A 22814-nucleotide genomic window follows, 5' to 3' on the forward strand; every position below is an offset into this window, starting at 1 on the left:
CGCAGCGCCTTAGCCCCGCCGCCTGCCTTCCTCCTCCGCCGTGCGCGCCCCCGCGTGGCCCTGCGCGCGCGCGCGCGAGCCGCCTCCCACGTGACGCGGCCGGGCGGCCAATGGCGCGGAGGGAGGGGGGGGAGGGGCGGGGCCAGGCGCGCGCGCGCGCTCTCGCGGGCGGTCGGCGGCGGCGGCGGGAGCCGAGCGCGGGCCGCTCCCCTCAGCGCGTGCCCGCCCCGTCCCCCCCCCCTTCCCGTCCCCCCCCCGTCCCCGCCGCCATGTCGGAGGAGAAGCCCAAGGTGAGGCGCGGCCCGGCCCGGCCCGGCCCGCGGCTGAGGCCTCTCCGCCGGGCACCGGGGGCCGGGCCCGCTCGGCGGGAGCTGCTGCCCCGCCCCGCCCCGCCCCGCGCGGCCCCGGGGGGCTGGGGGGGGGGGTGTTGGGAGGGGGGGGAACCGGCCCCGGCCGCCTGCGGGCCCCGCCGGGCCCCGCGCTGTCCCCGCGCGGTGTTTTCACGGCGTCGTCTCCCCGCAGGAAGGGGTGAAAACAGAGAACGACCACATCAACCTGAAGGTGGCCGGGCAGGACGGCTCCGTGGTGCAGTTCAAGATCAAGAGGCACACGCCGCTGAGCAAGCTGATGAAGGCGTACTGCGAGAGGCAGGTACGGGCGGCGGCGCCCCCCTCCCCGCCGAGCTGGGGGTCCCCGCGCTGCCCCCCGCCGGGAGGGGGCCCCGGGCCCTGCGGGATTTCGCCCCGGGGGGTTCCGAGCGGCGGCACGCCCCAGGCAGCGGGCCGGCTCGTGGCGGGGTGTAGAGCGAGGGGGTGGGATGCTGAAGCTGGGCTTGTGAGCCTTAAGTGAGTGAGAAGTGCCTCTTCCTCACCCGGTGCTCCCGCGTCTCTAAAAATCCCCTGTGATACCGTTGCCAACGCCTCTTCGGTTCTGATCCTGGCTCAGATGCTAGTTCAGCCTCAGTTTGTAGCCAGGCAACCCTCGCTTTTATCACACGTAAGATTTTGATCATGCAGGGCGTGCTTTCCGTTTGGAAGAGTGCGTGAAAACAGGTTGTCCCATGCCACCACTTCTTTCGCGATCTTTTTTTTCCTCCTCCTCCTCTTCTCACACGTCCCTTTTGCTGCCTGCTGTGTGGCTTTGACTGGGATGTTCTGCAGGTGGCTGCAGGCTGCTCTGTGCAGGAGGCTGTCTGTCCCTCGGGGCTGTCTGTAGCTCACTGGGAGAGTGCTTTATGCAGGCTCTGAGCGTGTGTGCTCCTGCACCATAACAGGTGGTGCAGGGAACAGAGAGCAGGGGTGCAAATGGCTTTCAGAAGTGGAGTGAATTTCAGTTTGCAGGCGTCTCTCCTTTCCTGTCACATGTGATGTTCTTTCTTTGATTCCTCGAGGCTTACGTTGCACCCTGTCCTGTGCCTGATGCAGCGTATGTCTTCTCAGGCTGGGAACGAGCTAAATGCAAGGGGTCCTCAGAGATGCACGGAGAGCTTTTGTGCTTGTGTGGCTGTAGGTAAGGACTGGCAGGTTGGACAGCAGAGGGGTTTTCAAGAGTTTTAGAGGGCAAAGCAAAGCCCTAGCTCACTGAGGCAGGGAATGAAGGCTGCATTACGCGATTAGAAACTGAATTCGGTTGTGAACTCAACTTAGGCTTTAAAAGCCAGACTTACTAACTATAAAAGCCTCGAGTTAAGAACCCTAGCATGTTTCTAACAAAGCATACAAGTAAAAATCTGCATGGTGGTCTCTGAGTTCTTTTTTCCTTAAATGCTTCTCGGTTCCTCTTTTCGATAAAGGACTAGAACTGGGAGCGAATGCCTGGCATGAGTCAAAAACTTGTCTTAAGAATGGGCAGTCGGTGCTGGCAGGCAATTGCACCAAGAGGTAGCCTTTCTAGGTTTTTTGGAAGTGTTTTCTTTTGAGTGAACTGCAAATACTCTTACTTCCCTGCATGAAAAACAATTGGCGCTCCTCTCTGCCATGTCCTACAAGGCTATCTAGAACTGTTCGCTGGTTGATCTCTTTTCAAATTTAACATCACCTCTGGATGATACTTCTTTCCTTGGCTTTTTCTTTATTCTTTCAGCCCTTCTTGAACGTTACTTTCTTGTTCTCCGTTGCCTTCTGGTATTTGTTCCTTGCAGAGCAGGATTGCAGGCTGGGTCAGAACCGGGTGCCAGACCAGCACCTGTGGCTCCGTATCGAGTCCTCGCTGTGACAGCGGCTGCCCGACAGTTCTGCTTCCTCAGTTCATGCAGCACAATAGATGCATTAAGTTTCCTATTCATTTCAGCCTTACCTTTGTTAATATCTCTTCTGGTAGTAAATCACTAAATGCTTTATTTGGATTCAAAAGCTGAAGTGAGGTTTCTCACACTAACTACTCTGAACTTGCAGGGTTTGTCAATGAGGCAGATTAGATTCAGATTTGACGGACAACCGATCAATGAAGCAGACACACCTGCACAGGTACGAAAAACACTTGTACTGCAAATTGCTGTAAAATACTTTGTTGGCTGCATGCAGGTCAAAGGGTTTTGGAATCAGGATGATTCTCAAATAATTCAAGTTCGGCTCATTCAAAATAATTTGTCTAGAGTGGGATTCCTGTCCCTTTGAGTTCTGTCACCGATGGGTGTTGGGGGCAGAAGATGTCTGAGCGCTGGTGCTGAGCAAGCTGGCGCCGAGTGCTGCTGTGGGCAGCCACCCAGGAAGGTGCTGGAGTTTGCAGCTCTGTCCCGCTTCTGCTTTGGCCTGAGGAGAGCCAGGACTGAAGCTAAATGCCACGCTGCTGTCAGCTCCGGTAACGCTGAGAATTTGGGGAGCTTCTTGTATCGAGAAAGCCTGAGGTGAGGAATAGAAGAAACGCTTGGCTGAGGTGATTTCTTGCAGAAGACAGTAAATGTCTGAGCATGGCCTGAGAGACAGGCGTGGCTCCAGAGCCTGTTCTGGCATTGGCGGTGCTGCGGCTAGAGGTGGTGGAGGTTCCTGAAGCAGGCTCTGCCTGCAGCTGTCTGAGACACGTTGGGCAGTCCTGCGGGGGCGACGCTGCCTGGAGAGACTGCTGGAAGGAGTTCGACATAGTGTTAAGGTTGCACCTTAAACGCTCAATTCTTGGTACTGGTCGGGGTAGAGATCTGAGTGCTTTTGTACCTGTGTGGTTGTGAATTTCAAATCCTGTGTTTTCTGGTTAATTAACAGCTGGAGATGGAAGATGAAGACACTATCGATGTGTTCCAACAGCAGACAGGTGGAGTGTGTTAAGACGTGCCATCCTTTTGAGAAGAGGAGTTTAAGGATCCTCATCGCACCTCACTCTCATCTGGTTTTGGATTTGCTATTAAATAGTAAACAAATGAACATGCCAATCACACAGGATTCTTCTAAACTTTAGAGGACATTTACCAAAATTGCTTGTTGTCTTTGACGTACTGCGTGTGCAAGTCAAAACAGTATCTGCAGGGATTAATCTATATCTTCAATTGGGCCAATTTGATTTAAGTTCATATTAAGTAATATACGTTGTCTATCTGCTGTTAACTTTTTTTTTTCTTTAAACCTGTGGCCTAAATATTCATCCATGTTTTAGGACATGGACTGTTCATTCCTGGCTGTTGTCGGTCTTGCCCCTCTGTTTAATTCTAATCTTGTAAATAATTCAGTATATTTTCTTGCTAATCAAGAGCTTAAAAGTTTCCTTTTATAATATGCCTAAGAGAAGGAAAAAGAGATGCTGATTTAAAGTTTTTAGTGTGTTGCAAACAGTTACTTCAGAGATGTTAAGCCTATGACACGAGGTCTGTACGTGCAGATCCGATGCTTAGTATAGAGTAAGTTTGAAATATTCCAGATTTACATGTGCGTTGCCATGATTTGATAAAAGTCGCCTGAAATATACTTTTTTTTAATGCAGTCATGAGAATCGTCATGAATTATTGTCAGAAATGGAGTTATCAGAGCAGCTGGTCCCAAACTAATGCTCGTGACAGAGCTGCGGGGTGTTTTGTTGTGCAGGTTTATGAAGAGAAGCCTCTCACTGCAACCTTGTCCGTCTGCTAAACAGCCGACAGAATTCGTAACCTCTCTTCTGCTCCTGTTAGTACATCTCCGGAACCCGTGTCTCTGTCTTAGTGGGTACTGGAGAGACGTGGGCTCAGGGCTCTCTCTAACGCTGGTTTTTGGTAGAGAAACTTGGTCTGTAAGTGGGGAGGGAAGCCTCTAATGCCACCGCGCTGCGTGTGCGGAGCTGCCAAGAACGCGGTAGGCGAGGACACACGTACGTACAAACGTGCCCGCGTGCTGGGTTTTAAAAACCCAACGAAACCCCAAACTAGGCTTTGAATTCCCACTGCGCTGCCAAAACTTAACCAACTTTAAAGGGGTCCGTGTGAGTTTGCGCTCCGGCGAAGTGGCACATCTGTTCCAAGCGACTTCTCACGAGGGCCGTGCTGGGGCCGGGGCACCCCGCAGCCCCACGCCCGTGTCCCCGCCATGCCCCCGTTCCCCGTCCCTCGCCCCCGGCCGCCATGGCGCTCGCCTTTCGGGGCCTCGCCTCAGCCGGAGCCCCGCTCGCTCCGCGCCTGCTCAGCGCGGCTGGGCGGGCCCTGCCCGCACCACAGAGGCGGAGTCATGGCGGGGACGGCGCTGAAGCGGCTGATGGCCGAGTACAAGCGTGAGTGGGGTGGGGGGGGGCGGCCCGGCTCGGGGGGGCGGCGGCTCTGGGGGGGCCCGGGGGGCTCCGGGCGCTCCTCGGCCTCCCCCCGCCGCCCGTGACGGGATCCTGCCGCGGCTCCGGGCGGGCACGGCCGGGCCGTATCCGGGCCCACCGGCGGTCCCTGCCCCTCCGTCGCCCGTCCCGTCCCGGGAGCGCCTCCCCGGGGCTCTCCCCGTCGGCCCCGCTCAGGAAGCCCCGGACGAGGGGCCAGTTCTCCTTTTTATTGCCCGGTTACGTTTTCCAGGCGGAACAAAATGCAGCCGAGGGAGCCCCCGTCACGCGGCTTTGTCACCCAAAAGATAGAGCAGCGGCTGGTGAAAGCGTTTAAACCAGGCCTCGGCGAGGGCTGACGTAGACTTGTTTGTTTAAAAACTGCACGGGCTGTCGCTCGCAGACAGTGGCGGCTGGAGCAATGCGCCGGGTCGGCGAGCGGTCCTCTCAGCTCCCCGCCAGAGGGAGCAGGGAGCCGCCTGCTGCTGCTGCTGCTGCTGCTGCTGCTGCTGCTGCTGCTGCTGGGTGCCCCGGGGATGGGGCCCTCTTGGGGTGCTCCCGCTAGCGTGAGCAGTCCATTTCCTAGTGCGCTTGCGAGGTGTCCGAAGGTGAGTTTCTTGTAAAAGATACACGGCTTCCTTTTTTTGTTTACTTAGTTGGTTTTGGTCTTTCAGATTCTGGCCTTTTACGTAAGGAAAGGAAGTAGAACAGGGGGGAAAAAAGGCTTGTTTGGTAGGTGGAGGTTGGCGTCGGGCTGTAAGAGCTGGACTCCAACCCAAAGCTTTGCACGGCCCTTTCTGAGCTGGCCTGGGGCCGCCGTGCGGGTGAGACGCGTGCTTACGTCGTGCCCAAGAAACCCGCAGATTTCTGCTGCGGTCCAGAACCGCCGGCCTGGAAGCCAGCTGCCAAAAGACTCGACTTTGCTTTTGTCTTTTCTCTTACGTAAGTCCCTGCAGCGTTTTTGATCCTTTGTTTCTGAGAGGCTCCGAGATCTAACTCGAATGTCCTGTATGAATGAATTATTAAGGGAAAAGCGATGCTAAATAAACAGCATCGAAACCAGTTTTAATGAATGCTACAGGCAGACATCACGTGAGTCTTCTCTGCGTAGTTTCCCAATATAGCACTTACCATGAACGGAGATAACATCTTGTATGTGATCTTCCTTTCCAAACCCTTTCCCAACAGTAATAAAACACAGTGCTGTGAGAAGTGAATGCCATCCGTGGTGGCTGAGGGGACGGTGCTTCTGCTTCTGGACACCTGCGGTACAGAAGCAAACGAGAAATTTCGGTTTCTGCCCTGCCGGCACAGTGGTGGAGAGGGGAAGGCTTTGAGGATTGGCCCCTTTGCTTCTCTGTGTGTGCGTGCACGCTTTAAGCTTTGGCCTTTAATTTTCCCTGTGTGAGTTTCTGAATCAGTTTATTTTTACCATGGGTGAAGAATGTTTGATGCAGGGAGAAGTTTCAACCCGCTAGAACCCAAAAGCCTTACTTCCATCTGGGAAATGCTCTGAAACCTCACTGTTTTCCCTTCTATGCAGAGGCAGAAGGAAGATGGCTCTGAGCACCGACGAGATTTATTTATTTTTTGTCCTTGTTTAGAACGTTGTTTATGTGTTTAGAGTCTGATGACTTTTTTCTGTCTCACATTTATTCAAGCATTTTTATATATCATAAAACTAATTGAGATAAGGCTTTCAGAAATCAGGTATAAGAAAGGGCATAATCCCTTTGTTATTAATTCTAAATTTAGAATATTTAATAGTATTACAGCCTGAAAAAAATACAGTCTCAATAGGAGCTTGTGAGACTTAAGAGGTGGGAACCTGCTGCTTCTGCCTTTATCATTTCCTTGCTACGAGATCATGAAGATATCTTATCACCGTCTGGATGCTTTCAATCTAAAATGGGCTACAGGCTTGAGCTGGAGGCGGAGAGCTTGCTTCCAGACGCGACCTTGGCTGGGTGGGTGGGCACCAAGCCAGAGCCCTTCCTGGGGGTCTCGCGCCTGAGCCCCCAGACCAGCGCCTGGCCGGGTGCGAGGGAGGTGGCAGGCCCAGGGCTGCTGTGTGTGGTCGGGTGGTGAGTCAAAAGGAGAGAAGGAAATGGGGCTTCTTGCGAAGCAGGGCTCTGGGTTCAGGCACCTCAGGTGCTGAGGGAACGTGCCTGTACTATCTTCTGAACTTTGCTTGCTCGGTCACCCTGGGGACATGCTAAATGGATACGGCTTGCAGAAGGCATGCTGTTGGACTTCTCTTAGTAATACAGTCAGTCCTTCTGTTAACCCCACCGACAAGAAGGTATGTTCTCAGCTCTCCTGTTGTTTAAGGTGTAGTCAGCCTGTAAGGACTCCACAGCGAGCACCAGAATGAGAAGGGAGGTATCAGTGGTGTGTGCACCCAAATCTGACCCTGGTTCCTAGCAGAAGCACTGCGCTCCGGTTGTGCCAGCTTCTGCCTTTCATTCAGACTCGAGTTAAAAGCAAAGCTTTCAAGTAAGGCTTAGCTCTTCTGCTGCAAGCTGGGACTCCTTTGTGTCTGGGTTTGGACGCAAATCCCCTGACTGTGTGCAGCAAAACCGCCACGCGAACCAAACGGGATGCCTTGTGGAGGATGCGAAGCTGGAAACGGCTCCAAATGCTCCCAGCGCTGAAGAAAGACATTGTTCTGCATCGGTTGGTGGGCTGCGCCGCCACGGGCTCCTCCAGCATGCACCCACCACATGTATGTGAACAGAAAGCTCTCCAGCCACCCAGACTCCCTGTGACACCCCAAAGTGGCTCTGCTGATGTATAAATGGCCAGCGTCTTACCTGCCAGCCTCTGCTTCTCCTCACACCTCTGCTGCCCCTTTGTTTTCCACAGACACTTTTCTCGGTCTTCCCCTTTGGCCCTTCAAAATTGTTTTGTTTGTTTGTTTTTAGGATTCCTCTTCTGGTTTCCCATCTTTATCCTTTTTTCCAGCTGCCTCACCGCTTCAGGGCCTACCAGCAGGTAAAGCACATCACTGAGGGCATTGTCCAGGTGCCTCCTGACTGCTGCCAGGCGCGGGGCACCGACCACCTCTCTTGGAAGCCTGTTCCAGTGTTTGCCCACTTCCATTTCCAACTCCTCAGGAGGCTTTCTGCAGGGAAAGGTTAAACAAACACTGATTGCAGTCTTTTTGCTGCGTGCTGCAATAATCGGAAAAAATCCCCCCCAGCATTCCTCTAGGATTACCCTTGTTTGGCTTCTGTTTCAGAAGCAGTGGCAGGACTGGAGCAGATCACGCTTTGTAGCTCTTGAAAGCAGTGCCCCCAGTTTCCTTTAGAGAGAGAGGTTTTAACAGATCACCTGGGAGGATGTGACCGTGCACGTGTAAAAGGGCCTTTTCCTTCCTAACCGACCAGCAGCTCTTCCCAGTCAAAGCTCCCGTGCCCGTTCACTGCCGGTACTGCTTTGCCTCCGGTCCTTCTGGATGGAAACCTCCTTCACCTGTCCCCAAGGGGAGGGGTGAGAAGGAGAAGTGGAGAATTGAACTTCCAGCACTGCGGAGACTTTGCTCACTGGTATTTGCCTCCTGCTTCCCATCGCCCTGGTTGTTCTCGGAGGGGGAGCGCCGTAAAGAGCCCCCTGGCTTTGCTGCCAGATGCTGCCTCCAGCAGCACGGGGGCTGAAACAACGAAGCTCCCCAGGTTTTCAAAGGAAATCAGGGGAAATACCCATTATTATTATTTTTTTTTTCCTTAAAGAGAGTGCCCCACGATAGATACACACAGTTCAGGAGCTCCCAGCCTTGACATCTCTCTCCGTCTGCCTAAAAACGTCTGCAGGCAGGGCGCTGGAGACCCGCTCTCAGGGTGGAAAGCCTGCTCTGTAATGCCACTGCACTGGTGCTCGGGGTGTGTGTCGCCCTGACACCGACCTCCAATTTCCTGCTCTTTGAACTTGAATCAGGGAGGTTTGTGCCAAAGGTAATTGCAAGCTGGGTGAACTCAGATTTTGCTGTCTTTCCTTGGCAGTAAGTTTTCCTTGACAGACAAAGATCCGTGTGCTGTTCTGTGCAGCATCACCTGCAGCTTTCGTTCATAGCCTAGCAGAAATTAGGTTAAGCCTCTCGGTTATTGGTTCGGGACTTTTTGTCTTCCCTGGCTGTGTATTCGTACTTCTTTTTTTTTTGTGCCTGAGAAAGCGTAGGGAGTTTTCTGCGGTTATTTTGTGTGCTGGTAGCCCGCAGGCCACTGTTTGGGAAGTGATGCTCTCGATGACCAGTGCGTGTGTTGGGGTCTGTTACCCTGAGTCAGTGCCAAGGGGTTGTAAGAAGACAGCCTGTGTTCTCATCACGTTGGTTGTGTGCCTGAATGGCTTTAAACTGAAAAAAGGTAGATGTTAGGTTAGATATTAGGAAGAAATTCTTCACTCAGAGGGCGGTGAGGCGCTGCCCAGGGCAGCTGTGAGTGCCCCATCCCTGGCAGTGCCCAAGGCCAGGCTGGATGGGGCTGGGGGCCCTGCCCAGGGCAGGGGGTTGACCTAGAGGATCTTTAAGGCCCCCTTCCAACCCAAACCTTTCTATGATTCTGTGATCATTTTGTTTAGAAAATCATCTTGCATGGCAAAGTTAAATTGCCACCAGTGAGATCCTGGGGCCTGCTGGATGTGGAGTCTTGCCCAGTACAGCACGTCCAGACGATTCCTCCCACGGTCTCCTCCTCGAGGTTTTCCCTGAGGGTTTTTGCTGTGGAGCCTCCGTGCTGAGCCACGGTGACCCAGACGCTCGCTGAAACGCTCAGGCTTGCCGGTCGTGTTAACCTCCTGGTGTTTGTTCTTTTCACAGAGCTGACCCTGAACCCACCAGAAGGGATAGTAGCAGGTGAGGAGCTGAGCGGAGTCTGTGTGCTGCCAAGTTGGAGCCTCACCTTCTGGTAGCTCTGAGCATTGTTCTGTTTTGTTTCTTGACAGGTCCTATGAATGAAGAGAACTTCTTTGAGTGGGAAGCTCTGATTATGTGAGTTAATAGAAGAATGTTTAAAAAAATAAAAAAGTAATAATCGTACCTGTTTTGCCTAACATCAACCTTGGCCTATTTTTGGCTGGGAACTTTTTGTCAGATCCAAGCTGAGAATTTTATTGGGAATTTAAACAGTTGGGCAGAGGCAGTGTTGCGCTCAAGTGATGATTTGTTGTGCAGGTGTCATAATAAGAAACCCTCGGCATGTATAACTTGCAAATGCTACAGGAATCATCGTTTGGGCTCCACTGGATATACGGTGTATGCACAAACACTGTAGGAAACCATAAATTGCTTGTAGATCACACAGACCCGTTGGGAACATTGCTCAACTGCAAATACGGGACAGGTTTTCTCATGTGAAGTGGAGTGAAACAGGCAGATTATCAGCGATAGGAGAAAAAGGTGAGTGTCTAAAATTACTTAGTACTAAAATTTATTCTAGGAGAAGTGAAAGGTAATCAGTCTGATAAAGCAGTTGAAGTAAAAACCAACCAAACAAAAACCCCACAAAATTAAATAATCTTTTAAAATTCTGTGAATGTCCTGAATCAGCTGCTGTTGTGCGCAGCGGTTTTGTGTATAAGCTCTGCCTCTGGTGAGTAGCTCTGGTCGCTGTGGATTGTGCAAGCAGTGCAAAAGCCTGTCGAGCTGTAGTGTGTCACCTATCCCGCAAAAGCTGGCCGCATGGGTGATCCTGCTCAGTTGCAAATGTGAGACTCCAAATTATTTCAGGCCTTGGTAAGTGGAGATTTGAATGAAGGCTGCTTGTTGGCAGATTCACATGAGGAGTTGGTGAATGCCTCTGCTTATCGCAGCAATAATACATCCTGGGACAAACAGGTCGTGATTCCTGCTGGCTCGGTCCCCTGAAGATACACACCTTTTGGGGAAATAGGTAGCTTATGGCAGCCCACACCTCTCACGTTAGGCAACTGCCAAAGCTTTCTCTTCTTTCTGTAAGTCAGGTAGTTAGCACCACTCTAAAACATGTATTTTCTAGTACCTACTTTCAGTTCAGAAAGTTGTGCGTAGCTTGGAGTTCAGAAATCCCAGAGAATTTAATGCGCTTCTTGGAATGTGGAAGGAAATTCTTGTCCATCAATACTTTCTAGCAGCAGAGATTTTGTGGTTGATGAGAGCTTTCCTGGGGGACACACAGAAGTACTTTTGTATTTGATTCATTACCTAGAAAATATTTTTTTCTGATGTTTCCCATAACAAATTCTTAAACAACAGAGGAGCTGCCTGCAAACTTGAAAGCCCTTTAAAGTGCTGAGTGTTGAGCTTCAGGTCTTTGTCAGCGTAAAATGAGAGGCGGAGGAGCTTTTGGTTTCTGTATTGTGTGTGTGTCATAATAGAATTATATTTTAAGATCTGCTAAATTCTGAAGCTGTGGTACAATAGAAACATGTTTACTCTAAACATGTTGGGTTACTTTCATCTCTTTACAAAACTCTATTAGTAAAAATATTTGAGTACATCTGGAAAGCAAGCTAAATGACTTGTTTACATTTTTGTGATAATCTTCTTGACTGTTTTGTAATCTCAAATGTGCTGCGTTAGACTGTGGGATTGAAAGAAGTGCAGATGAGGTAATTAAAGTAAGGTTGACTTTAAATTTGAGACAGATGGAATACTAAAGGTAGGTAAGTAGCATAATAATGAAAAAGAGAATTTTTTTTTTCTTCTCTCCACCCAGTTTCAATAAAGTTAGAGTACATCATCACAAATAAATACAAAAAAAAAAGAGAGACTTAACGGGGAAAAAGACATCACCCATCTATCAATCCAGAGGTGGGCTGGGTAATGTTACAGAGATTAATGGATTGATGATGTAAGAGCTTGGCTCAGAGATAAAATAAAAATGTAATGCCTTTTAAAAATAATGGTAATAATAATTTGTATTTCCGGTGTTCTTGCCTGCAGCAGCAGTGCTGAATAAATGTTAAACATAAATGTTAAGGCTGTACTGACATGACCGAATGACAGAATAGTTTTTAAGCTTACATATTAGATCTGGAATTGCAAACGCAATGTGATAATTTTTCCAAATAGTGAAGGTTCAGAACCTGGTGTGAAACGCACCTTTATGATAAGACATCAAACAGGAGCTGGATTAGAATATTTATGAAAACCAAGTCTTTGCAGCAGGATGACTTATTCATGATGATAAATAGCCCCAGCATGTCGAGAGGGTTTATCATAATGCTGCTCAATACCTTAGCACTGCGTGAGGTCCGACAGGCTGCGTTGTGTTGTGCAAGCTCATGAATTTCATGTTTCAAGGGGAAGTTTGGTCCTCTTTGGTTGGCATAGGAAAGCTTGCCGTGGTATTAAAGTTTATCCCCAAAGACACAAAAATATGTAATTGTAAAGAACTTTGTTAGCCTAAAGATTGCTTGAAAAAGAAATTATATAGATTGAAGCAAACTTATAAAAAGCCTCTCTAGAAAGGTAATTAGATCTATAATTAGGCTTATGCCTTTTTGTTTTGTTTAGTGTGGAATTCCCCTTTTCAGCATCTGACGACTGTGGGCTTTGGTCTTTTTCCAGCTTCTTTTTACAAATAAGAAGCCCTTTACAAACGTACTTGAAACCATGGCTATAGAATTAATTGTCCTTGTCAATTCGCTTTTTCCCTCCTGTTTTGGCAGACGCTACCGCTGTGTTTTTCCCCTTGCCCAAGCAACATCGAACTCTCAGAGTTTCTCATTTTCATGTTATGCTGGCAGAGTTGTTAATAATATGATTTTTTCGGCGTTGGATTCAGCATCTTTAGCGCCGATGCTGCCGGAATAATGCAACTTTTTGTTAGTTTCTTGAATTTGCTTAGATCTCTTTGCTGTAGTTGCCTGGAAGCAGACCGACTGTGAGAGCACCAAAAGTGTGACCAGGACAGAAATGGCTGCTGCGATCACTGTGCACAGTGACGGAGTCAGGATTGAACCCGCATGGGTACCGATGGCCCTCGGAGTTTCCTCCAACCTTACCGTTGCTGTCAGTTCCCAGTAAATTTTTGTAGCTTGTGCGATGGAGGTGAAGTGCTGTGGTGGCTGGGAAGATGCTGGACGCCGTGCTGGAGGAGAAGTGGTGCCCCAGCCCTTCAGTGAAGTCTGCAGAGTAGCATTGCGTGGGGGGAATGATGCAGACCGCCTGCCTCGCAGACCTTACAGGATTTTCTGTTTAACCAGGTTTAGGATGAGGTATTTCTTAGAGATTTATGTCCCGAGCCATGCAGAATGAGTGCCTTAAGCAGTGCCTCAAGCAGTTTTTTTCTGAGAAAGCAGAAAAGCTGCTTAAGGCACTGCTTGTTTAATGGGCTGGACTATTGGCTCTCTGCTGCGAGGGAAGGATGCCACCGGGGCTTTTCTTGGGGGAACCCTGATCGGGTACCCGATAGTCTGGGCTCCAGCTGGTATAGCAGCTCAGAGGAAATCATACCATAAGTCACAGAGGCTTTGCAAGTGTGATGTGCTTTGAAATCTTCACAGAGCAGGTGGCAGTGCTACAGAAGGTGCTGTGCTTTGTGCCTTGTTGGCCATGGTGATGTCCTTTGTGACTTGAAAGTGGCGCTGTCCTGGGTGTTCCGTAGTTGCAAATGCTGCCTTGGATTAACTCGAATAATTTCTTTGAAGTTGATCCTGGCAGCGCTGAATGGCTAAAACAAAAGCAGTTTGCTCACTTATTGCAGGGCCTGCAACGGAGCCTGTTGGGTTAACATATTTGACAGAAGAGCCCTCGAGGCTGTGTGTTTGCTCTCAAAACAGAACATAAGACACCCACCAGCTTTCAATGCGTGTATGTACATACCCTCAGAAGTTCAACAATGAGCCTTCAAAATGCAGCTGGAATTAAAAACGCTCATGAAAAAATGCATTCGGTTTACCCTCAGATGTGAATATTGGATCCTGGCTAAATTTATGGAAAAGACAAGAGAGGGAACGTCAATGGTTGAGATGGGTTAGCTTTCGTTCTGCGTTGGTGCGTGTCTCTAATCTTGCCTGCTGCTGTAAGTGTGCAGGTTTAAAACATTTTAGTCTTGTATTTATTGACCAGCCAAGTCTTTTGAATCCCAAAGTTTAACTGAGTTAAACCCAAGCTGAGTTAAATCCCAAAGTTTAACTTCTTAGGGCTTTAGGTTTTGTTAGTCTCAGTTTTTGTTTTTTTTTGTTTTTTTTTTCTTCTCTGCAGGTTACCAGTGCAGCCTTAGCTGTAAGGAGTCTTTGACCATTTGGCTTTGAATTTTTTTTTTTCCTTCTGGCATGGAGAATGTGTTTGCGGGTTGGGAGGTGGAGGCATGAATACATTCGTAAGCTTTATTTCCCAGACAATATAATCCTTGTTTAAAAAGCTTTCTGTGCGATGCATGTGTTTCCCTGGCTAAGGTTTTAAGTGATGAAGCTCGTTCCGTGATCTTCCCAGTCAGGGGAGATCATGTTTGCTTTATAACTTCCAGATGGTTCACCGAGTTTGAATAAATCATGTCAAATAAACTCTTTTGCTTACCTTCCAAAGATGCTTTCTGCAGAGAGGGCAAAATAGTTGTCTTCGTATTCTCACTTGATTGCCCTTTGAATTTGTACTTTGATTTCCTTATTGTGTTCATAGCGCAATGTTTCATGCAGGAGCCTTGATGAAGTTCTTCTCAGTGTACGTTTGAGAGAGTGAAACCTAAATACCATAGGTCTGTAAAAATCATGGTTGTCCTGCACCTAGCATTTACGGTCCCTGGGCTGTGTGTTTATTGTTACAAACCATTGCTGTATTTTTTGCATCAGAAGGTGTGAAGTGTTTATGTGTGGTTACGCTCGATACTGGCAGTTTGAATCCTCCTGGGTTTTCTGAATTATTTTCGAGCTGCAGCGTTTGACATCTCTCTCTGTGCAGCACAGCAGTATCTTCAAAGGCACAGGAGTCCCACACCTGCCTCTGCTTTCTCTTGACGTGCAGACACTCAAATCCTGGAACATGCCTTGGAGCCAGATACTCCAATTATAGCCAGACACACCCTGCTAATTAAGCCATGTTGTGACCTTCCTAGTAATTTAGTGTGCAAGCTTTGATTTATTTTTTTTCCCCTTCCCTCCCAAACCCTGTATTTGGATTTAAGTTTGAGGTGTGAGGTGAGAGTGTTTTAACTCTCAGTGTTCTGGAGCAGATGATATAATCCAAAGCTAAGGCGTCTCACTAGACAAGAATTTGGGTGAAAGAAATATATAAAACTTGAGTGAATAGCTTTTTATCTGTTTCTAGGGGTCCTGAAGACACCTGTTTCGAGTACGGGGTTTTCCCTGCTATTCTGAGCTTCCCACTCGACTACCCGTTGAGTCCTCCGAAGATGAGGTTCACGTGCGAGATGTTCCATCCAAACAGTGAGTCTGATGCAGCAGGACATAAGGGGCACGGGTTGCTTTTGCACCTTAAAGAAACAGCTTCGGCAGCGGGAGGGCTGGTGTTGTTACCAGCAGTGGCTCTCCCAGCTGTGCCGTAGGAGTGTTCAGCTGTACAGCAACGCTGCGCTTTCTTAGGGTCACTCTCTCTTTACGACATTAATCCTTAGATACCTGTTGGTAATAAACAGTCCAGTAAAGTTTCCAACAATTTCACTGCCTTGAAAGTCATTCCAGGCATCCTCATAACTGAGTAAAATAAATAAATAGCCTGAAGATGAATGCTTTGCACACGATGTGAAATTTAATAAAATAATACTGACTCTTTCCAGTATTGCACTATGGCTTGTATTTAAGTAGTTCTATGTTATTTTAACAAGTGAAAACTTGTTCATATTGACCGAAGTTTGGAAGCAGCTTTAGTTGGCAGCATGGCTTTTTGCACCTGAAGTCGAGGATTTTGTAACACTTCTGACGTGATCGTTCTGACATCTGCATTGCTCTGTCTAAGCAGCCGGCACATTCGCAAGCTTTTAATATTAAAGATTTTTGCTGTCCCTTTTGCTGCAATGCTAGCACTGACAATATCTCAGCTGTGTTTCTCTTAAGACTTCAGAAGAAGGAATTGAAGTAACAATGCCTCCAACTAACAACTTTTTGCCTTGGACAGGTAAAAAGCGTAAAGCTCTTTTTCACAGCACAGACCATTCTTTTCTGGAGTCAGCCTTGGTGTTTGTTGTAAAATTGTTACTTAGTACGTCTGTTAAGTCAACATGGCTTGTGTAAAGATTGTTTGTCATCATCCAGATGTGATGGGCTATTAGGTCTGTGCCACCTGAGAGCAATAAAAGGCAAGCGCTGCCCTCCTGCCTGGTGTTTCCTTCTCAGCTGACATTCGTGCACTTGTATAACACCGGTCTTGATCTCAGCTGGGCATCCATTTATTTCATCCTATTCCAAGGAATTTTGCAATTTCTTGAAGTTCCTCTGCTCTCCCCCTGTCAAAGCACTACTGACACAGGTTCTTGCCCATTTAGTCCACAATCAAACCCATCTTTTTGTTCTCCTGTGGAAGACCTCTATCTACACATCCCAGCGTAGACCTGTGCAAAAGTGTTTGAGGCAATTTGGCGTCACCTCTGTAGCTCTGACGTCTGTGGCAGCTGCTGGCACGTGGAAGCAGCACGGCCACGTCAGCACATTGCTCCAGCCGGGCTAATTCACCCAAACTGCCTGGTGGGGCTGGGCTGTGTCCGAGCAATGCTCTGGGTCCAAGTCCAGCTCTGGGCTTGGCTTGAGGATCTCTGCTTGGAGCTGCTTTGTGTGCCCAGCCTGCAGCACAGCCAGGAGGGAGTGGGGTGCAGAGAAGCCCAACCAGCCTGACCCTTACCTGTTACAGAGCGGCTCTGCCACACGTGAGCACTGCCTCTGGGGGTTGGTGGGAACAGCCTGGATGTACAGTCCTCAGCTCTTTAAAGCTCCGTGACTGGGTCATGTGAATTGAAATTTGAGGTCTCCAGAGGTAGTCGTTTGAATCTTCCCAGGTGGGTTTGTGGTGGGCTGGTTATAGCCAGTAAGGCTGTAGAAATTCGTAGCCAGGCTTCTGTTCTGTTTCTGTTAAATGATTGCTCCTCGTCCTTTGGGAAATTGGAAGAAAAGTGTTCAAAAAGTCTACGTTCCATTATCTTTGCAGTTTTGAGTTATATACGGAGGGAACAAGAGACATCACAGAGCTACTGTTGCTTAAAATAATGTTCATGGATGCTCTGGCATAGGTGACTTCAAAGCAGCAATTAATTGAAAATCTTGCTTTAACATTTAGTAACAAGGCGGAGATGTGTACGTCTTCCTGGAATCAACCTTTTCTGCCTTGTTTATGCTGCTGACATCCAACCGTTTTAAAAGAGATGCCGCATAAAAACATGAAAATAACTAACTTACTAACTTCTCCTGATGTGTTTGTAACTTGCAGGGAGAAGTGCTGATTCAGCATGTGCTGTTTTCGTCTCTTCCAGCTATGGTTAGGCCAGCTCCAGCACTCAGCCCGGGGCTGCAGGAGGGGGTGTAAATACAATAAGCCTTCCAAAGTGCTTACACATCCCAGGCTTGTACAGACATTAGCTGGTTGAGTGGAAGGAACTGGAAACAAGCACAACTGCTTCCAGTGGTCACTCACTTGTTTTGTTTTCCTGGCAATGGTGTGGGTTTGGTCACCAGAGGAACAGAAGCACCGAAAGTACCAGGGTGAAGCTGTAATTCATTGGGATGCCGTAGGATTCTACCAGGTTTCTAAAGTAGCATTTCAAACTCCCATTTTCTCTGTGTTGCCTGTTCAACTTTGCTTTGGCCTAATGATCAAGTCAGTGGAGTCCAGTGTCTGAGAGGAGGACTTGTATGAGGTGGATGCATTGCTTAGGTTAAAACTGGGAGGGGAAGGTGCCCGCATCCTGAGCTGATAGGTTACTTTTCCTCTCTGCGCTTTCATGCAGCTGAGCTTTAAGCAGAAAGTGCAAAAAAGCAGCGTGAACCCATGTGGTTGCACCTGAGTAATGCTCAAATGAGAGTAATTATTTCCTTTGTACCTTACTGCTTTTGTCTCCCTGCTGCAGCAGAGCGTGTTTGCTTAACTTTTTTTTACAGTCACGGTCCAGCGGAGGACTCCAACACGCATTCAGTGCTGTAAGGCTGTTACCCTTTGCTTTAAGACTGGTTACCGACCTGGAGCTGTGTGTGCCTCAATACTTGGCTTGTTCCACCAGGCTGCAGCTCTTATTTTTTTCAGAGGAGCCTCTCGTTCGTTATTAAGTGATCTGAGCGCTCCCAGAGAGCTTCTCTTGGTGAAGACGACCCAAGTTTGTAAACTTGTTTAACAAAGTTTTTGCTAGATCTTTGTTTCCAGCTTTTGTGTCATCTTGCCTTTGTAAAAGGAAGTTTTAGTATCGGTCACATGAAGGCAAAGTCCAAATATTCATCTGTGCTAAAGATTTGGAGAGGCTAAGTGTTTCCTCCAAGTAACAATCAATCCTCTGTACTTCTTGTGCAGTTTACCCGGATGGGAGAGTTTGCATCTCCATTCTTCATGCTCCTGGGGATGATCCCATGGGATATGAGAGCAGCGCTGAGCGATGGAGTCCTGTGCAGAGTGTGGAAAAGATTCTCTTGTCAGTCGTTAGCATGCTGGCAGGTAAGGACTGCTGTTTTATTAGCAGTAGCTCAGCTGACTTCTTGCTGCATAGCTAGAGCTTCTCCTTGCTTTTTAATGTTAACCTGATAAAAGACATTTAAACTGCTCAGCAGGAACCAGAGTTCTTAAAGCCCTCATATTTATTTATTCTCTTAAAATAAAAGAAAAAAATAAGACCGAGTTAGTAAACAAGTGTTTCCAGCTTTGTAGCGACTGCACAGCATTCCTTCTGGGTCAGCAGCAGCCAAGCACAGGGTGATTGATGGTCAGGTGGTGGGTCCTGAGGCTCAAGCTGCTCCTGTGCAAAGCCTTTAGGGATTTGGTTTTAGCAGCTGAAGGGTTACCAGCCAGATCAAATCAGTCTGGTAAACAGGAGTCCATGGCCTCTGTGATTCACCAGACAGCTCCCTCTATTTCTGTTTGTTAGTTTGCCAGCATGGGAAATGTACCCCGTTCTGCCACCCCAGATATAAAGGAAGCCTTCTTGAGAAGAGGGGTGTGGTAAAAGTGTTTTTTTGCAGCCTCTTAAGTGGCTTCCCCTCGGTCCCGCAAGGGCTGTGGATCAGATCTCTCATGTACATCTCCCCAAAAGACGGATCTTTTTCCACACAGAGCCACTGAACTGCCTGAAAAGGAGAAAAGCATGTCCCTGAGAGTCAGTTTTGAATGATGACGCTGTTTTAGAAGCAGCAAAGCTGAACAAAGAGCAAGCATAAAAGGCTCTTACGTGCGACTAGATCCGCTTCAGGATAGTAACCTGCTGCTGGGAAGCTGCCCAGTGGGGACCAGTACCTCGCTGGGCTCCCCGGGGCCTCCAGGAGCATGGCTTGTGGTCCAGCCTTACCTGGACTGCTTTGCTGGAGAATCATCTGGTCTCTTGATCTCTGATGGGGCATCCTGTTTTTCCCCGTGCCTTTTGAAGGAGTTAGCCAAAAACATCAACTGTCAGCTTCTTCCAGGCTGCTGGCAAGTTCTCAGCTGTGGCTCTGCCGACAGCGCAAGCTTACCGAGCTGGGGGACTTGTGCATCTTCTGTCCTGACTACTGGAGTTCCAGGGTGGACCATCAGCATTGTGTTGAGAAAAACAGGAGCCCAAGGTGTCTGCCATGAACTGGGTTGTGCTGGATTTGGACTAGTGTATGAAGCAAAATGGGTGGAGTATGTTCTGCGTGACTTGTGTAATCCTGTGACCATTGTCCTGCTCTGTGCTGACCATGAACTTGACAGAGCCCGTGCCTCAGCTTACCTCTGCACAAAAGAAGTGTTTGAGTCACATGGTCTTAATGTACTTTATAAAGCACTCTGAAATCCTCGGATGAAAGATGTTGCAGAAATGAAAGCATTTTATGGTGGTGGTGTGTTTTTTTTAAATAGAACAAACCATCCAAAAAAGTGACAGAGCCTGTTTGGGTGGCCTACTCAGCGAGGGCTTGGTGTCTGTGAAGCCGTAGAACCAGAAAAAATATTTTGCAGGGAGCACTGTGCAGTTTTAAGAGCTATTCACAACGCTACTGGTGACACGTTAGTCCTTGTGCGTGCTGGGGCTCAGGGGCTGAGACCATAAGCAAAATAAAACCGTCTTTTTTCTCTGCCACCTGTTTCTCGCCTAAAGAAACAAGTTCTTACCTTGCTGTGACACTCTCTTGTGATCATTTAAATGAGAACTGGTTGGGAATCCCACAGCTGGATTTCCTTTAATGGTGTTTCAGCAAGCCCAAGCAGGGGAAGCGTGCCAGAGCCACAGCAAAGTGGCAGTGCAGAGGCAATGTTGAAGAAGCGAGAGGGTCTTGCTCAGTTGCCTGCCTGCCCACCTACCTTTCCCTCTCTCTCATTTCAGAGCCAAACGATGAAAGTGGAGCCAATGTAGATGCCTCCAAGATGTGGCGGGAAGACAGAGAACAATTTAACAAAATTGCCAAGCAGATTGTGCAGAAGTCACTTGGACTTTAAGCTCACAAAAGGACTGCAATGTTTTGTATTTCTCTCCACATGAAAAAGAGCAGTGCTCAGTGCTGGTACCAAAAAGGAAATCTTTGCAAAATTATTGGTCTACTACTTCTTATCCTTCATTATTTATTTCCCATCTCTTTTCTGCTTCCGCTGCTCCAGAGAAGCCTAGAGGCTTAGAGTTTACTCACCAGAGTGGGAGTTAGTTTACTCACTAAATTGTGGGGGAAAGGGATTTATTGCTAGGGAGAAATATTGGGGCAGTGCTGTTTCAAAGGCTATTTGTTGCTACCTCACTTCGTGGTATGGAAAGCTTGGAGGATTTGCAATCTGCAGCCCACTTCTGCCAATCCGCTGTCTGAGAACGGCGCTGTTTTAGGTCACCTGCCAGGAGAATTAGTTTTACATTCATACAGGCAGTATTGCACCTGGAGCAGCAGTAGGCAGAAAATAATCTGTCAGCTTTATGATACTTGCTAAGCTAAAGGCAGCATTTCAAATTGATTTGAAGAGTGTGGTTCGCCAGAGAGGCTGTAAAACAAGGTTGTAGTCAGAGTTGTTTAACGTAGAAAGTGGCTTTGCACCGTGTGACTTTTCAAAGAAGATCTCGGTGGCCGTTCCCAGCGACTGGCTAGTGGTCTAGAATAGGCTGGTATTCCTACATTACACTGTGAATTTGTATCAAGCCTTTGAGTCAGTGTTTTCTTAGAAGAAATCCCAAAACTACTTAATTGCTTCTTAAAGATAGTCAGTGTAAACTTTACATTCAATTAGAGGCGCAAGATATAAAGACTGGATTCTTACACACTTTGGCCAGGTTCACCGTGGGCTAGGTGGGTCATCTGCAGCCTGACAATTCAGTGGGAACGAGCCTGCTCCACTGGGAATGTGAAATATCTGCTCAGAAAGCTAGGCACTACTTGCCTTTGCCATTACAGCCCAGGTCACCCACTTTTGAGGTGAATGAACCTTCTCTAACCAACGTAATGAATTTTGTACAATTAACTGTAACACTTGATGCTGACTGCTCTTATGTATTTAAACAGGAGTCAGAGAAAACCTCAGTTGTGTTTTCTAGAGGATGGTAAGATGCTTGCTTAAAACTGCAGAGTATTGTAGCCAAAGTCTGGTGTGCAGGCTGTGGGAAATAGATGCTGCGATGGGCTGGGAAACTGATTAGGGGCTGCTGGTGACCTTTGCGCTTCGCAACCGGACCTCTTAAGTCCAAATCTCCTTCAATTTATTGCAAGCAATAACACGCCCATCGATAACACGTGGAATCAGATTTTGTTGGCTGCTTTAAATGGGCTAAATTCAAGAAGGGCTTTTTTTTTCCAGGAGAAGCGTGTGCTGTGGACAGAGTTACGCTGTGCAGAAGGCTTCACGGAGGCGATTGCATGCATGTGTGTGGGTAGAACTTGTATTTATGTCTCGCTGTCCATGCCGCCTATTCATGTGCTGCAGATCACAGTATGCCATCTTTCTGCACCTTTGAAGAGTTTGTATTGCTGTAACTTGCTGAGCTTACCTCCCTTTAGAAGTATTTCTTCTCCCTTTGGTGTAAGGGTGCGAGGAGGACCCACCATCATCTGGGAACAAAGAGGACGGGATAATATTGTACCTAACTAGTATTTCAGGGCATACAGGAAAACGTAGCATTCGTATGCAAAGAGAGAGTGGTTCTTTGAATTTTGATAGTTGAAGTGTAGCTCCTGGGAGTGCCTCAAACGCTTTTGGAAGCGATGCTGGAGAGCTCTGTGCGCCGCGTAGCAAACGATGTGTTCAGCAGACGTGGCCAGACTGGGCTCTTTTTAAGTGCGGAGTATTTTACTTACGTGTGTTCACTCGTTATCTTTATTTTACAGTGGGATTTAGTCTGTATACTGAAAATAAAGTGATTGTATTTCTTCCTTTTATAAATGTATGCCGGTGTATTTCAGTAAGTGTTTTTTATGGGCAAACAACGGTCAAAAGAGTCCAGTTCTGATGTGGGCCAACGGAGGGGAAGGGTTTATTGTCACGCAAGTAAACCACCAGGGTTGCTTAGAGACGTGTAAGACTTGACACAGTGGCTTGAGCTTTCCAGGCCTTGTCTCTAATGATGGCAATCACTTGATATTTCAAAGAAAACTATAAAAATCTGGTAGCCAGCTGATGTGGTCGCTTCTCGCAGAGGTCTTGTTATGATCTCTGTGTCTGGCCTTAGATGTCTGTGAGTCTTGTTATGGCAACAGGTGAATCATGAGTTTGTGTACCGCTCAAAACGTGCTGAGGTTAGCTCTCAGGTTTGAGAAGGACACTGAGATGGAAATCTCAGTTGGAATTGGACAATGTCCCCAGCAATGGAGAGCTCTCCTGTGCCTGTGCCTGGCTTGTCCCACAAAGGTTTCCGTGCAGGGACAGCTTCTTACAGCTGGGGAACGCCTTGGTGTTCCGGCTTGTAAAGCTGCCATTTCGATGCTGTAACATCCCTGCAAGGCGTAATCCTCTCCCTCCTGGAAGGAGTACTCATGTTAGCAAGGTGTGTAAGACTAGCCAGTAGCAATAGTTTTCTGAGCAATTGCCTTTTTTCCAGCTGAAACAGTTACTGTAAAACATTCCT

General features: G+C 48.1%; 2 protein-coding genes across 3 annotated transcripts; both read left to right on the forward strand.

Moving 5' to 3' along the window:
- Positions 1–144: 144 nt before the first annotated feature.
- LOC121074522 (small ubiquitin-related modifier 3) lies at positions 145–3908 on the forward strand. Its single transcript, XM_040566685.1, has 4 exons — positions 145–290; positions 523–651; positions 2394–2465; positions 3198–3908. The coding sequence occupies exons 1-4, from the start codon at positions 270–272 to the stop codon at positions 3258–3260; spliced, it is 285 nt and encodes a 94-aa protein (XP_040422619.1). The 5' UTR covers positions 145–269; the 3' UTR covers positions 3261–3908.
- Positions 3909–4552: 644 nt separating this feature from the next.
- UBE2G2 (ubiquitin conjugating enzyme E2 G2) lies at positions 4553–22136 on the forward strand. 2 transcript variants are annotated; one of them, XM_040566683.1, is made up of 6 exons: positions 4553–4668; positions 9515–9550; positions 9640–9685; positions 14945–15063; positions 18125–18265; positions 20103–22136. In XM_040566683.1, exons 1-6 carry the CDS (start codon positions 4626–4628, stop codon positions 20213–20215), a joined length of 498 nt encoding a protein of 165 aa, XP_040422617.1. In that variant the 5' UTR covers positions 4553–4625; the 3' UTR covers positions 20216–22136. The 2 variants fall into 2 exon arrangements, with proteins under 2 accessions (XP_040422617.1, XP_040422618.1); XM_040566684.1 differs by lacking the exon at positions 4553–4668 and adding an exon at positions 4989–5309.
- The last annotated feature ends 678 nt before the right edge of the window (positions 22137–22814 follow it).

This window comes from Cygnus olor, chromosome 9 (assembly GCF_009769625.2).
Source record: "Cygnus olor isolate bCygOlo1 chromosome 9, bCygOlo1.pri.v2, whole genome shotgun sequence".
NCBI lineage: Eukaryota > Metazoa > Chordata > Aves > Anseriformes > Anatidae > Cygnus > Cygnus olor.

Coding starts and splice junctions, on each gene's coding strand:
- LOC121074522 (XM_040566685.1), top strand. CDS start 270: ATGTCGGAGGAGAAGCCCAAG. Junction 291..522: donor TGTCGGAGGAGAAGCCCAAG/GTGAGGCGCGGC, acceptor GTCTCCCCGCAG/GAAGGGGTGAAAACAGAGAA. Junction 2,466..3,197: donor AAGCAGACACACCTGCACAG/GTACGAAAAACA, acceptor GTTAATTAACAG/CTGGAGATGGAAGATGAAGA.
- UBE2G2 (XM_040566683.1), top strand. CDS start 4,626: ATGGCGGGGACGGCGCTGAAGCGGCTGATGGCCGAGTACAAGC. Junction 4,669..9,514: donor GCTGATGGCCGAGTACAAGC/GTGAGTGGGGTG, acceptor TTCTTTTCACAG/AGCTGACCCTGAACCCACCA. Junction 9,686..14,944: donor GAGTGGGAAGCTCTGATTAT/GTGAGTTAATAG, acceptor ATCTGTTTCTAG/GGGTCCTGAAGACACCTGTT.